Source organism: Parasteatoda tepidariorum, chromosome 9 (assembly GCF_982258835.1).
Source record: "Parasteatoda tepidariorum strain Cologne lab strain chromosome 9, Ptep-v5.0, whole genome shotgun sequence".
NCBI lineage: Eukaryota > Metazoa > Arthropoda > Arachnida > Araneae > Theridiidae > Parasteatoda > Parasteatoda tepidariorum.
In genome coordinates, this window is record NC_141763.1 from 81,741,544 (window position 1) to 81,757,517 (window position 15,974).

Sequence of the window (15,974 nt, forward strand, 5' to 3'; positions counted from 1 at the left end):
TGACGATTTAGCAATCCTTGAGCCTTAGCAATCCTTAGCAATCGTTAATTTTTAAATTTATTTCGTCATCAAGCGAAATCACGTAATTTGTGACTCAACGCGAACTCTCAAATGTATGACGAAAATGAAACCTCATCGTGGTGCATTGTGGGAGATTATTAACTAGAATGACGAGAGTAGAACATATACTCGAAAATCGAAAATAAAATAACAAATTAAACTGACCAGCAAGTGTGGTGGTTAAGGAGTTGGACTCGTATGAGGAGGAACGGGGGTTTGAATCTCGCTTCGAGCATAAATGCAATTTTTCTATCTGTTCTGTCTGGACTTGTTGTGCTGTGCCGTGCCGCCTTTATGGTGCTCACGTTGAAGTGATTATTAAAAGTGTCAGATACATTAGATACTACAAGGCTTTTTTGGAAAAAAATAGAATGACGCATTTTTTTTCTTTTAATTTTGATGAAATTCGTTTCTCGAAGAAGTGACGATAGTTATTTCGCCACTTTGATGAAATTTTAGCATAGAGCAGGGCTGTCCGACTGCAAAGAGCCCACGGGCCAGAATTTTGGTCACTGATCACCTAGCTGGCCGCAGTTTGAAAAAGTTGAACAATAATCTCTTACCTCTTATACAATTACAATTAATAGTTGGATTAATAATTATAAAACAATGAAACAGAAAGATTATAAAACAATTTGCTTACATTTTACATTAAAACTGAGGCCGATCAGCCTTCTTTATAAGGGCAGGAATGTCAACATCGATGTTTGTCGTTGGCAGCCGAAGAGAGTCTAACAATGAACTGTCGGAGTGAGAGCTCCTGTGACGATTCTTGATAAACTTCATCGCCGAAAAAGCACTTTCGCATAAATATGTGCTCCCAAACATGAAAGTTATTTTCAGTCCTAAGTCACGCAGATTTGGAAACCGTTCAATTGGAAGCAATTTGAAGAACTTGGGTCTCCTTTCGGTTCTTGTTTGAAAGAACGGGTCAACCTGGAGATCACAGAGCTCTAATTGTAGGTTGACCGTTTGTTCCTCAATGCTTGCTTTGACTGGATTACTAAACAGAGACACGTCATTCTTGATACTATCAAAATCTGAAAATCTCGCGTTGAATTCATCAATAATTGTCTGCAATTCAGGGCAAAATTCAGAAAAATTCAGCACTTCCTTACACTCTGACGCCTAACGACTGCAGCTGGCGAAGTGAGATAAGTTATTGTATCCTAAAGTTTGCATGGAAAATTTTCAGCTTGTTTCTAAACCCATTGATGTGTGCCATTAGGTCAGACACCAGTTGGTCTCTTCCTTGTAGTTTTAAGTTCACATCGTTGAGCTGGCCAGTAATATCAGCAAGAAATGCCAGGTGACGTGAAAAATCCATGCTTAAAAGTTCTTGTTCAAGGTTTTCTGATGGAGAAAACTGGTGAAGGAAAAGAGGGATTTCTTTTCTCAAATCGAAAAATCTCTTGAGGCAGTTTCCGGCACTAAGCCACCTAACTTGATTGTACATCAGCAGGTCTCCTTATTCTGCCTCAATTTCCTCCAAAAAATTACGGAACTGCAGATGCATAAGAGCCCCTTTTGCCGCCTCTGATCATGTTGATGACCTTCACAACTTTTTTGAGAGTTTCAGTTTGCTTCACCGATTTCCCGCATAAAACATGCTGGTGAATGATGCAATGAAGTGCAGGGCATTTCATTCCATTTTCTCTCAAACATCCAATCAATCCTATCTTTGGTCCTACCATTGCCTTTGCCCCGTCTGTAGCTATTAGACGGAGCACTTTTCAAAACCTCCGACAGTGTTGACCGCTTTCATCACTGCTTCAAATATGTTCCTAACCTTTGTTGTGGAGTGAAGAGAACACATGGTAAGGAGCTCCTCTTTGATCTCAAAGTCTTCTTTAGCAGTGCGAATGAAAATCAAGAGTTGACTAACGTCCGACAGGTCTGTACTCTCGTCGATACACAAGGAGAAATAGCAGCATTTTTTAATCTCTCAGGACAATTTCTGTTGTATTTGGTCACCTATTTCGGCAACTCTTCGTTGGACGGTCTGATGAGAAGCTGGAACTGAATCAAAATGCTTAGCCACTTTGCTGTCACCAAATGCTTTTGCCATTTCTACAGCACACTTTTCAACAACGACGCCATCAATGTAAGGTTTTTTCGCTTTAGCAAGCTCAAGTGAAGTTGCATACGAAGCATGCAAAGCATTGTACTGATCAGATTTTACTTGAGTAAACATCCCAGTTTGTTTTTGCTGTTTTCATTTCAGTTCTGAAACTATCAGAGATCTTGCTTCTCCTTGATATTTACTGTGGCTCCCCACGTGAAGACTCGCGTAATGCCTTTTGACATTATACTCTTTTGCACACAGCCACAACTTGCATACAAATCAAGCAATAGAGTTTGTCCTTTCTATTCGTGATGAAATACTGGTTTTCCCAGCGGTCCTGGAACACTCGATTCTCACTGTCTATCTTCCGTTTCTTACTCATCGTTGGAAGATGAAATATTCACAATCAACAATAAAATTAGTTTTCACACGTTCCCAAAAAATATAGCTATGGTACAAGAGAGGTTTACTTCATATCCAAAATCAGCAAGCTTATCTGAGAATCTAACATTCGTCGCACCCAGTCAGATAAAGATCATCAATGGAAAGGAGCAGAGAGTTGACGAGCGCAAGCTCTCAATTTTTTTTTCGAAATCAACAAAAGCCGCAGGGTTAGTGAGGGGAGTTTTTATTTTTGACCAATTGCGGGCAGGTTTTGCTTATCTGAAATGTTTCTCTCTTCCCTCCCTGTCTCCCCCGCCTGGTATTGCCAACGCGAGGCTATACTATTTCTGTAAAAAAAAACAGCGTGCAGGGCAAGACTGCTCTTGACCTTGGCCTGTAGATGTCCTGTACCTTTTTCTCCCAATACAATGAAAGGAGTGAAAGAGCGATCAAGAGGAAACTTCGGTGACCTCGGCTTGACCAAGAATGGTAAGCTCGGATGCTTCTTGATACCATAAAATTTCGAAAGAAGAAATATGCTGAATAAGAAGCTGATTGGCCGCACAATATGTTTTGGACAGCCCTGGCATAAAGCATACCAGGAAAGGGTTTCGTCAAAAATGAAGAAAGTTTCGTGATATTTGAGCATCTATTTTTTACAGTTTGACACTTTCACTTCTACTAATTTTACTTCACGGCAATTATTAAGAATCTATGAATTGTTGATTCAGTGTTTTTTTTGACATAAACATCTTATTGCACTGAAAAAATTTATCTTGAACATAATTGAAACAGACACTTGTTTTGTGAAGCGTCATTTGTTAAAATACTGCCTCATGTTTACGAATTCCGACTTACGTCAAAGATTGTTTTTTTTTAACTAGACAATGTAATTTTAACAAGTTTTGCCTGAAGAAATTTTCTAATCTGAAACTAAACTTATTTTGAAAATTAAATAATTTAATTTTGTAGCATTATTCAAACTTGGCTTATGAATTCTTTGAAAAAAACTAATTTCGTGTTTTTATGCGAATTTTTAAACTTTTTGTCATGTCCACTTTCAGCCGCGCAAATGATGTTAAGAGGCCAAATGTAAACGCGAGCATTTCAGAAACGAAGCTTTAAAAATAAAGCCTTCTGAAATTTTATAACTCTGTTCTATCTAGTTTTCTTGTGTTGCTAAGGCGACATTAGTCCACGATAAAGTGATTATTAAGAAGGTTTGATACATTAGACACTACGAGTTAACTTGCTTTTTTTTATTATTAATAATATATAGAATGACGAAATTCGTTTCTTCGGAGAAGTGACGATAATTATTTCGTCACTTAGACGAGAAATATGCTCGGCGCATATACCAGGGAACGGTTTCGTCAAAAACGAAGAAAGCTTCGCGAAATTTGAGTATTCAGTTTTTCCGTGCATGGGTTGGCCATCTATGTTTCAGATCAGCGGTTACCAACTGATGGCCCGCGTGCCACATCCGGTCCACGAAGACTTTTTTGTGGCCCGCGAACTAAAATGTATTAGTAGTCATTTTTTATGGACAATTTTGGTAAAAATTCTATATACGTTTAAAATTCTTTTCTCGTTTAAAAAAAAACCCCGATTAATTTCTGTGAATTTTAACATACCAACGGTGGAAAAAAAAATTCTGAGGTTTTGCTTCCAAGAAAATTATTTTAATGCAAAAACAATAGTGTATGTTGCCCTTTCTTATTTCCTTTTTTTGTGAATTGGATTTAGCATGTGCGTATCAGAAATTTTCTGATCTAACGTTTTGGACGAAATTATTTACATCTGTAAATTTTAAATTTAAAATGTAAATATCTATTCTCTGGTGGCTGCAGCAGACAAACCTCAATTCTCTCAGTGAACATTTTGTGTACTACTACGTAAGTTTTAATACCAACCTTTTTGAAGTTTTATATCTTAGCAATTAGATATCTGTTGCACACTAATTGCTTAATACATAGGTGCACATTAAAGTTATTGTAGCCAGAATTTTTTAATACGTAATTAAATATTTTTAAAAATCTACTTCTTATTTTAATTTGTAATTCAATTGTTTTGTACAACTTGATAAAAATCTGACAGTATTATTTAATGCTCCTTCAAACATAAAAGAGTCCTACATAAAATACTGATAAAGTTGCGGCCAGCCATTTGACTGGTGTTTTTAACTGCGTCCCCTGGCCTCATGTAAGTTGTAAACCCCTGTTTTAGACAATAGTCTTTCATTTGCTTATCAAGAAATAGAATTTGTGGAATTTAAAAATCTAAATCACATAAATATAGCTTTATTTATACAGTATGATGTTTTCCATAATATAGCAACGACAAATGTGATAATAATGTTTATTTAACAAATGAAATATAAATGAACACCAGGAAAGCAACTTTTACACTAAATGGACAACTTGATAAACTGTGGTCAATCGGCCCTCGGGATACTGACCAGTAGCACTGCATCTGTATATTCCACGATCAACTGGACCAGGATCACGGATCATCAGAATAGATTTGCCTCTGTGATCATAGGAGCGAATACGTGGATCTTGAGGAAAACACTGAGGACATGGATAAAAAGGTTCCTCGAAATCACCTCGCATTTTTGACCACACAACATTCTGTGAAAATAAAAAATGTGCCTTAATAAAATAATTTTTATGATTGCCAAGAATTCACTATTCGATACTATTTCGGTGGTACATTTCGAAGACAAACATAGTTCTGGAATCGAAACTGAAATGTATGGTATTTAAACCACTTATATGGCAATTTCCATCCATAAATGTAACATTTTACAGAAAATTCTGTTGTTTAAAATTATAATTATACATTACAACTAGTGAAAATACCTAACAGAAAATTAAACTGAACCGAATAAATAGTTTTTTATGCCATGCTCTAAGGTATCATGATCAAACTACCAAATTTTGCAACATTTACTAAATTTTAACACAAATTATAAAAAGTTATTTTACTGTTTATTTTACCAAAAACATTTCCAAACGTCTTCGGTAAAAACTTCCGAAAATTATGATGTTCCCATAGAGCCGGAAAAAAGATCCACGGTAAATTTTACCATATTCTGGTAGTTTGGACCATACTTTTTTTTCTCAGTGCCGAGATATATTTTGAAAATTTGTTTTACATTTACGTTCTATAAAGAAAAAAGAATAAAAATTTAAATCGTTCAATAGCTAATATCATATATTCAACTCAAAATAAGGTCAAGATAAAATTATTTTTACTCAGTAAAGGGCAGCTATTGACAATATATTCGAAATTTATTCCTTCCTCTTTTTTGATCTGTCATTAACATGCTTTTTTAAATTAACAGCAACCATAAATTTAATATATTTCTGTTTAAATTCTGCATTCACTGCTCAGATACAGTTCAAACTTTTTAAGGTAAGATGCATGCTCAATTTTGTATTGTTGTATAATTAAAGTTTCAATAACATCTGCTCTGTTTTACGAAAAGAAATGTTGTTTCTATGTTGCTTATAATAAAAAAAATATTAAACGCAAACAGGAAGCCAGTCAAAAATTAAAACTGTTTTTCAATCAGAATTTTTTTCCTTTTTATTCAATAGGACTTTTTTTAAAGTTATTCCCAATAATTTAATTCTATGCATTTCTATTTCTAATGTTGTCCTCTTATGTACTTCTAATTTAGATCAAAATCATATCTTATTAAAAAACATATTTGTGATGACATTTTTTGTAAAACTAAATCCGTATTCTGAAATGAATTCAAATTTTCAGAACTTCACAAAATAATGTAAAAATTTTAAAAACTTAATTTCACAATTCCAGTATAAGGATCATATGAGATATATTAGAAGTAGATATTCAGACTTTAGTTATAAAAATACAATCCTTCCTTATCTATTAAAAATAAGATTTTAGGTCTACATTTTAAGTCTAATTAATTTTGAATAAGATTTAATGTCTAGTGAGATACATTAAAGTTTACTGTCTTTTAAACATTTTACAATTTGCATACAAAATTATTTGCCTCGTAGTGTATTTTCCAAATTTTGAAAAATAAATCTTCAGAGAATAATTGTTTATAATCCAAGTTACAATAATTAGGCTATACAAAAACTAATACATACACAAAACTAAAAAAAGAACTAATTTATTCAATTAACTTATAAAAATTAAACATTTTTTTTCAAAACCAAATATGCTTTCTATGAGGTTATTTCAATTGTAAAATTATCTGGCAAGAATGTTATGAAAATTTTTGAAGTTTAATTGAATAGTATCACTGGATTATGCAATTAATCAAGATTATTCGATTAGATTATTCGATTGCTATATTCAGAAAATATTTATTCCTATAACTTATAGCTTCGAACTACTTTAGTAACTAAAGTAGGTATAAATTTCTTTTGACAATTTTTTTAACATTTTCGTACTGTTATTATCTAGAAATAACTCGCAACGCAAAAAATGTAAAGATGATAAATAATTTATAATTATAATCAACTTATGAAACATGCAATAATGTATTCAAAAGTATTCTAAACTAAATAGCTTAAAATATTATAATGCCTAAAGGTGAAACATCTTTCTTCAATTAAATTCAAATATTAGCATTTGTAAAGCTTCGAAAGTAAAACTACATCTCAAATCCTTAAACCTATGAATTAATTTTAGAATCGTAAAACCACATGCGTGTGAATTTTCTGAAAGCGTAAATAATTTGGAATCCAAAAAGTCATTTTATTACTCTCGTTGAGTATTCAAACACTGGTTTCTAAAAATGCGAAAACTCTCATATGCATACCATCTATTTGCATGCAAAAAGGATACAATTGGTAAACCTAAGGACATAATGCACTTTGTTAAGAGGGTAAAAACCTACTAAAATTACCTTTTGCATAACTATGTGTTTGTCTGGAGGGCCCAAACCTTCTGAAGAAGTTACTTTATGTCATGATTAGCTGCACCGCTGATTTCGCCTAATCACGGAATTGAAAGATTTGTGTTTCGTATTTGCAGTGAAATGGAAACGAGTAGAAATTAATGGTCTGTTTCAATATTGCTGATTTTCTTTGCTTTATTTGAATAAGTGAAAATAACATATTTTGGTTTTTTATAGTAAGTCGCTTTTGATATAAATATGGAGTAAAGAAACATGTATATCATTGTGTTTTTTTGAGAATTACGTTTTTAAATTTCAAAATTTTATATTTTTGAAAATTATTTAAATGTTCTTATTAGAAATTCCCTTTTTTCCATCAAAACTCTTTTAAACAAAAGCATTACTTTTATTTTCGAAAGGAATGTTAAGATCGTCATAAACATCCGACAATTATTTTAATTTTAATAAAATTTACAAAATGTGACATTAAGCATTTAAAATAATGTAGTTTTTAGTTCCTTTTTTCTGCTATTATTTTAGCTAACCATAAAATATTTCGTATCTTCAATCAACATTACAAAGGCAAGAAATTTTTTCCAGCTACTAAAAATCAACACGTAATCAAGTACATCATTTATTGAGCTTAGCTCGGAGAAAAATATTTTTGAAAAACCACCTTACTCTTGTGGTAATGGCATTTCTGGTAAAAATAACCATAATTCTGGCAATACGATGAAAATATATGGTATTTAAAATATTTACTTTGCTATTTTTCCATTCCTATGGTAGCGGTTTACCGAAAATTCTGGTTTTCAAAATTAAAGTTCTTATTACCAGACATTTGGTAAAGAATACAAATCTAAAAAGTAAATTTAACCGAATAAATGGTTTTTATGCCCTTTTCACGATAAAATATATCACGATAAAATTGCAAAAGTTAACCACATTCAAAATTAATCACATATTAAAAAACTTTAATTTTTCCAAAGTCATTGCTAAAAAGCTTTTTTAAAAACAACCGAGAAATTTGGAGTTTCAATAGAGCCAGAAACACTTTAAATTTCATTATATTCTGGTAGTTTTGACCATATTTTTTATCAGAGTAACAAAATGTCACTATTATTGAAAATAAAAACATTTCCTTCCCTCTTTGGATAAAAAAATTGGAATCTATGATATCGTCAATCCCAGTGTTTACTAAAATTCGTAGTCGTTGTATAAATATAATATATAGAAAATGCCGTTCTTTTTTAGTATGCTTAGTCATTGTATAAATATAATATATTGGAAATACCGCCATTTTCTACAATTCTAAGTTATTGTATAACTATAATATATCAATAATGCAGGCATTTTCTAGAATGTCTAGTCATTGTATAAATATATCAATCAAAAATACCGGTATTTTCTAGAATGCCTAGTCATTGTATAAAATACCTGTATTATTAATCAAAGTATGAACTGCGAGAATTATTAAGCACCTTGCCTAGTTATTAATTAGAATTCCTCAGCATTGTATAGAATGACAAATGCTTTTTAAGGAAAACTATGAAATACAAAAATTAGTATTTAATTTGGCCATAAAGATTGCTATTGAGCATAATACCTTTAGTTTTTTCTTTATCAATTCTATAGAATTTCCCAGATCCCAAATATTAATCCCTTAATAATTTTCTGGTCGATTTTAATTATTCTATACAATGACTAAACGTTCAATAAAATACGGTATTTAATACATTGAAAGTTTTATAATAGTATAAATACTATTATAAGACTTTTTGTTAATACTCTTACAGTTTCTCCTAATTGTAACAATAATATTTAGCAGGAAAGGTTTTTCTTGACTATTCATTGAATGAATATAACCATCAAAAATATAAAAAATAAAAAAATATAAAATAAATTTTATGAAAAAAGAGTTATAATTTAATAGTAGTACACTGTGACCCATAGCTTAATGAACAACGTACTACATTTTTTTAATTCTAAATCATACGCATTTATTAAAAAACAGTTAAAATGTATACTTTTGAAAAATTTACGAATGAATTAAAGTTTTCAAAGCATATTCGGAAATTTTTTCAAGCAGATTGATTTTGAAATTTCTCAGAGGAAAGAAGCAAAACTTTCAAAAGAAGATCATAGTGTTCCACTCTCCATTATATTGAATTAAAAACTCAATTTTTTAAACACCTTTTGTCGATGCTCAAAAAGCATTTATATCTTATCTTCGAAACAACCAGTTGAGAAATGTAAAGCCATGTTTAATAACATGTATTTAGGCGAACATCTTATTTCTTCGACGACAACAAAAGCTTTCATCCAATGAATGTGCGACACAGAGAGGTATTCAATATTTACCTTCTAAGCATTGCTTTTTTTCAAAAGGAACTCAAGCGTAATATTTTTAGTAACATGACGTTATGAATAGAAATGATTCTAACAACAATGGTTTAATTTCCTCTTTTATTCTGAAAAACATATCTTTAATTACGAGTTTGAATGAAAAGGAAAAGAATAACCAAGTAAGTAAAATGTTTCTTTTCATATGTTAAATGCAATTAGAATGACTAAACAATTTTTTTTGTGTGTGTGTATTGTGACATTTCGTGTTTATTTCAATATACTTTATTCAGATTTAAATAAAAATTAATCAAATAAATATTATTTTTTGATACTTTTAAGAATAATTAACTCGCCTGTAAGTAACAGTAAGGGAGATATGAAGATGTTTTAAGTAAATCAAACAAATCGCAAGAGGTATTTTTTGTCTTGAATTAATTTTGGAATTGCAAACAAAAATGTCTTAAATCATACACGGAGAAAGAAATTCTAGTAAAACTACCCTACTATATAATAATGACATTTCTAGTAAAAAATAATAATATTTCAGGTTAATACAATTTATATACATAGAATGTTTAAGCCACTCATTTGGTAATTTTTCCGTTCATATGGTAATGGTTCACAAAACATTCTGGTTTTCTGTAAAATTATGGTACTTATTTACATACATTTAGTAAAAAATTGAAAGTTTTAATTTAGTGAACAAGGGAAAGATTAATTTAAGTAGCTTAGCAAACCTTATAAGATTTGTCACTCTTTGTTTTACCTAAAATTTGCAGGCATGTTTTAAGAGGTAAAATAGAATTTAAGGCTTAATTAAGAATTCATATTTAATGACAAAGTTTCGATTTAGAGTAAAAATAAACAGTATTTTTATTTACCGATAAAGATAAACCCTAATCAAGAGTGAAGTATGCTTGAGTATTGATTCAACATTTTTCTAAGTTTTATATAAATACAATACCTTTATTATTTCCTTTTAGTAATAATATCAATACAAAAAATTCACTTAAAGATTTGATGGAAATTCATTTTACAAATTCTAATAAGGTGTGAAATTGTTTTACTTTATATATTAATTTTTTCCTTATTTTTAAATAAAAATGAAGCATTTTCTGATATTTTTGTACATAATTTTTAAAATAAATATTAAAATAGTAAAATCTTTCATCTATTTTATTGTGTTTTGTCAGGTATTTTGTAATTATTATAAATGTAATATTCAGTGCATAATATTGCTAAGAGTATGAATGATTCTTTTTGTTAGAACGTATAAAACGGTATCAATTCACTTATTCAATAAAATGCAGTTTCATTCAAAAATTAATTCATTCAATATATATCAATTACAGCAATTACAGCACATCACATTACATCAATATACAGCAATTTCAGTCATAATATGAGCTAAACTATTGTAATTTTCTTTAAAATATCAAAATGGAAAATAATTCTAACTTTTTAATTATAAAAATTAAAACCTCATCATACTCTAGAAAAAGAGGAAAATATCAGAAGATAATTAGAATAGAATATACAATATTTGAAAATGATACTTTAATAAATTAAACATCCCATAAAGAATGGGAGCGAAATTTAGAGGTATATTATAAATATATTCAAGTCATCTGAATTTTTAAACATTTACAAGTCCACATTCTATGAATTCTTAAAATTTTAGAATTAATATTCAAACCATAAGATATAATATTGCAAACAAATGTTCTTTTTATGCCTATTTAAACCGTATAAAAATTAAATTTTTGTAACTTCAGAATACTCTAGATATAGAAATAAAACAACGTAACCGTTTTAAAATTCCATAGTTATTTTTAAAAAACGTTAAAATTTACAACTTTGAAATTTTAACATTACACATATTCCAATACTACAATAGTTATAAATTAAAGTATTTTAGATAAATCCAAAATAATCTATAAAATAATAATTTAAAAAATACTAATTACATATTAATAAAAACTAATTACCAAATTAAATAAAAATCGGACTTACTGTTGAAACATATGCTTTATAAGTAAAAAGTTCAAAATTCAAGACAATTACCATTAAATTTTAAGACAATGTTAAAGAAGTTCATTTTTTTTAAATTCAGCACAATTATAACACACAGTAGGAAATTTGGAATATTATAATTAGATTATAAACACAGTAGGAAATTTAGAAAATACTTGTTATCAATAAAAAATTATCTGTCATAAATTATAATTGAACCTACGGACACATTATGTCCTTCAAAAGCATTTAAAGTTCAAAAACATTCCATAAAAATCCCCTTTAAGAGTAATAATTTAAGAAACAATCATTACATATTAATAAAAAAAAATCGATGATAAATAAAAAGTTGAACTTATTGGTAGAATTTATTCTTCAAAAGGATTTAAAGTACATGAAAATCTTTAAAACACTCTATAAAAATAACAACTTAAAGAACATCCATTGCATATTAACTTACAGATACAAAATCACTTAAAGTTTAAGAAAATTCATTTAAATGCTCCGTAATAATGATAATTTAAAAAATGCTTAGTACCTATGATTAAAAAAATAAGGATGATTAATTCAAATCGAACTTATCAATACCATTTATCTTTCTAAAGCATTTGAAATGCAAGACAGTTCCATATAAATACTACATAAAACAACAATTTAAAAAATAATTATTACATACTAATAAAAAAAGTTATTTATGATAAATTAGAATCGGACTTACGGTCCTTCTGGCCTTACGGACTTCTTTTTTTAAAAAACACGTCTTTCAAAATTATAATTTGAACCATAATTTTTACATATTAATAAAAAAAATTATGGATGTTAAATTGAAATCAGTATTACTAATAAAAAAATATCCCTTTGAAAGCTAAGGAATAAGACAATTTTTTTAAATCAACTTTAAAATTAAGGATTTTAAACATGCTTATTAAATATTAATAAAAAATTATCGAGGAGAATTGAAATTGGCCTTATTGATACAATGTATCATTCAAAAGCATTTAATGGGCAAGTCTTTAAAAATAGAATGATTTTAAATATACTTTTTATATATTAATAAAAAATTATAGATGATAAATTAAAATAAGACTTACTAATACAATATATCTTCCAAAAGCTAAAGAATAAGACAATTGTTTTTAAATCCTTTTCAAAAATAAAGATTACTTATTACAGATCAATAAAAAATTGCTGATGATAATTAAAATCATATTTATTGATACAATATATACTTCAACAGTTGAAGTATAAGACAATTTTTAAAAATTCTCCTTAAGAATTACAATTTAAATTGTTTTTATTGCATGGTAATAAAAACAATATGTATGATAAATTACGAAATCTGATTTATTGATGCATTATATACTTAGAAGTTGAATTATAAAATAATTTTTAAGAATTATCTTCAAAAATTATAATTTAAATTGTATTTATTACATGTTAATAAAAGTGATATCTATGATAAATTACGAAATCAGATTTATTGATACAATAAATCTGATACTGAACCTTCAAAGGTTGAAGTATAAGACAATTTTTTAAATTATCTTTAAAAAATTATAATTTTAAATTATATTTATTGCATGTTAATAAAAATAATATCTATGATAAATTACGAAATCGGTTATTGATACAATATATATACTTCAAAGGCTGAATTATAAGACAATTTTTAAAAATTCTCTTTAAAAATTATAATTTAAATTGTATTTATTACTTGTTAATAAAAATAATATCTATGTTAAATTTCAGAATAGGATTTATTGATGCAATATATAATTCAAAAGTTGAAAAAACAATTTTTAAAAATTATAATTTAAATTGTATTTATTACATGTTAATAAAAAATAATATATCTATGATAAATTACGAAATCGGACTTACTGATACTTGACTTCAAAGGTTGAAGTGTAAGACAATTTTAAAAAATTCTCCTTAAAAGTTATAATTTAAATTGTATTTATAAAAATAATATCCATGTTAAATTTCAAAATAGGATTTATTGATACTACAGCATATAATTCAAATATTGAAGTGAAAAACAATTTTTAAAAATTATAATCCAAGTTACATTTATTACATGTTAATAAAAAATAATATATAAGATAAATTACGAAACCGAACTTACTGATACAATAGACATACTTTAAAGGTTGAAGTATAAGACAATTTTAAAAAATTATCTTTAAAAATTATAATTTAAACTATATTTATTACATGTTAATAAAAATAATATCTATATTAAATTTCAAAATAGGATTTACTCGGATTTTAATAGGATTACAATATATGATTCGAAAGTTGAAGTAAAAAAACAACTTTTAAAAATTACAATTTAAGTTGTATTTATTACATGTTAATAAAAAATAATATATATGATAAATTACGAAACCGAACTTACTGATACAATATATATACTTCAAAGGTTGAAGTATAAGACAATTTTTAAAAATTTTCTTTATAAATTTTAATTTTAATTGTATTTATTACATGTTAATAAGAATAATATCTATGTTAAATTTCAAAATAGGATTTATTGATACAATATATAATTCAAAAGTTGAAGTAAAGAATAGTTTTTAAAAATTACAATTTAAGTTGTATTTATTACATGTTAATAAAAAATAATATGTATGATAAATTACGAAATCGGACTTACTGATACAATATATATACTTCAAAGGCTGAAGTGTAAGACAATTTTTAAAAATTATCTTTATAAATTTTAATTTAAATTGTATTTATTACATGTTAATAAAAATAATATCTATGTTAAATTTCAAAATAGGATTTATTGATACAATATATATTTCAAAAGTTGAAGTGAAAAACAATTTTTAAAAATTATGATTTAAGTTGTATTTATTACATGTTAATAAAAAATAATATCTATGATAAATTACGAAATCGGACTTACTGATACAATATATCCTTCAAAAGCATTTAAAGTGCAAGAAAGCTCTGCATATCCTCTCATCAAGGCAGCATTTCCTTCTCCTAAATAAGTCCCTGGATACAATTCATCTCCTGATCTCTGTTCTATCTGCCATCTTCCCTGATTAGGCCAGGGGTAGTAAGTAGACCCCACAATGCCACACAGAAGAAGGATTGACAGCGATGAAAGTAGCATGATTGACGAATGATTTGGAGAGGAGAGCTTCGGGCATCTTTTATACGACGCTAAAAGCACGCGTTTTCTCACTTTTCACGCACGGTAGGTTTCCAGTTATTGTGTGTATATATAATAAGTGTTTGTCAAGATCACGGAAGTACATACCGTGTGTCTTCAACTGATTTTTTTTCTTCTCCTGATGATCTTCAAAGTGGTTTTGATTTATCATCACTTTCACTGTTTGCAGGAGAAAGTAAATAAGTTTACCTTCAGGTACTTTTAGAGATGAGCTATTTCAGAGAAACTTCTTAAGAAGTTTAATAACTGGAAAAATGAATGACTCCGTACTAAACAAAATCTAAACTGAAGAGTCTAAAATATTTAATGAACTTATTATTTCCTTTATTTTTTTCCTAATATATATATATATATATATATATATATATATATATATATATATATATATATATATATATATATATATATATATATATATATATATATATATATATATATATATATATATATATATATATATATATATATATATATAGATTAACTGGATATATATGGTATAACTGGATGGATTTAAAAAAAAGAGAATATATGGAAAATAATAATGAAATAATGAATAATGAAAATAGAAGAAGAAAAATTATTAAAATAAAATTATTTTTTAAAAATATTAAAAAACAATTATGTATCTTAGTTTTATTTTTAAACTTAAGTAAGTAAACGTAAGTAACATAAAGAATTTTATGTAAAAAAAACTTATTTTTTAATTTTTTCTAGTGCTTCTCACACTTTTGTATTGATATATTTTACTTTGGCTACATTGATACAATATTAGAAAGCACTCTTTTCTGCAAATATAATCGGGTGAGCTGATGAAGAGATTATATCTTTTCTTTATTTTGTTTCCAAAATTTTGAATAAGTTTTTTTTTATTTAAGAATGCATGAAAAAAATTTTAATATTTTAAGAAGTAATTTAATTTTAATAATTTTTTTTTCTTCTCTTCTCATTAATTATTCATTATATATATATATATATATATATATATATATATATATATATATATATATATATATATATATATATATATATATATATAT

At 27.6% G+C, this 15,974-nt stretch overlaps 1 protein-coding gene across 1 annotated transcript; it reads right to left on the bottom strand.

Annotated features, from left to right (window-relative positions):
* Window positions 1-4,808: 4,808 nt before the first annotated feature.
* Window positions 4,809-15,063, bottom strand: LOC107442728 (uncharacterized). The gene is made up of 2 exons (XM_016056360.4): window positions 14,665-15,063; window positions 4,809-5,139 (listed from the first exon to the last, which is right to left on the bottom strand). The coding sequence occupies exons 1-2, from the start codon at window positions 14,875-14,877 to the stop codon at window positions 4,912-4,914; spliced, it is 441 nt and encodes a 146-aa protein (XP_015911846.1). The 5' UTR covers window positions 14,878-15,063; the 3' UTR covers window positions 4,809-4,911.
* Between the last annotated feature and the right edge of the window lie 911 nt (window positions 15,064-15,974).

Coding starts and splice junctions, on each gene's coding strand:
- LOC107442728 (XM_016056360.4), bottom strand. CDS start 14,877: ATGCTACTTTCATCGCTGTCAATCCTTCTTCTGTGTGGCATTGTGGGG. Junction 5,140..14,664: donor TTGAAGGATATATTGTATCA/GTAAGTCCGATT, acceptor TTATTTTCACAG/AATGTTGTGTGGTCAAAAAT.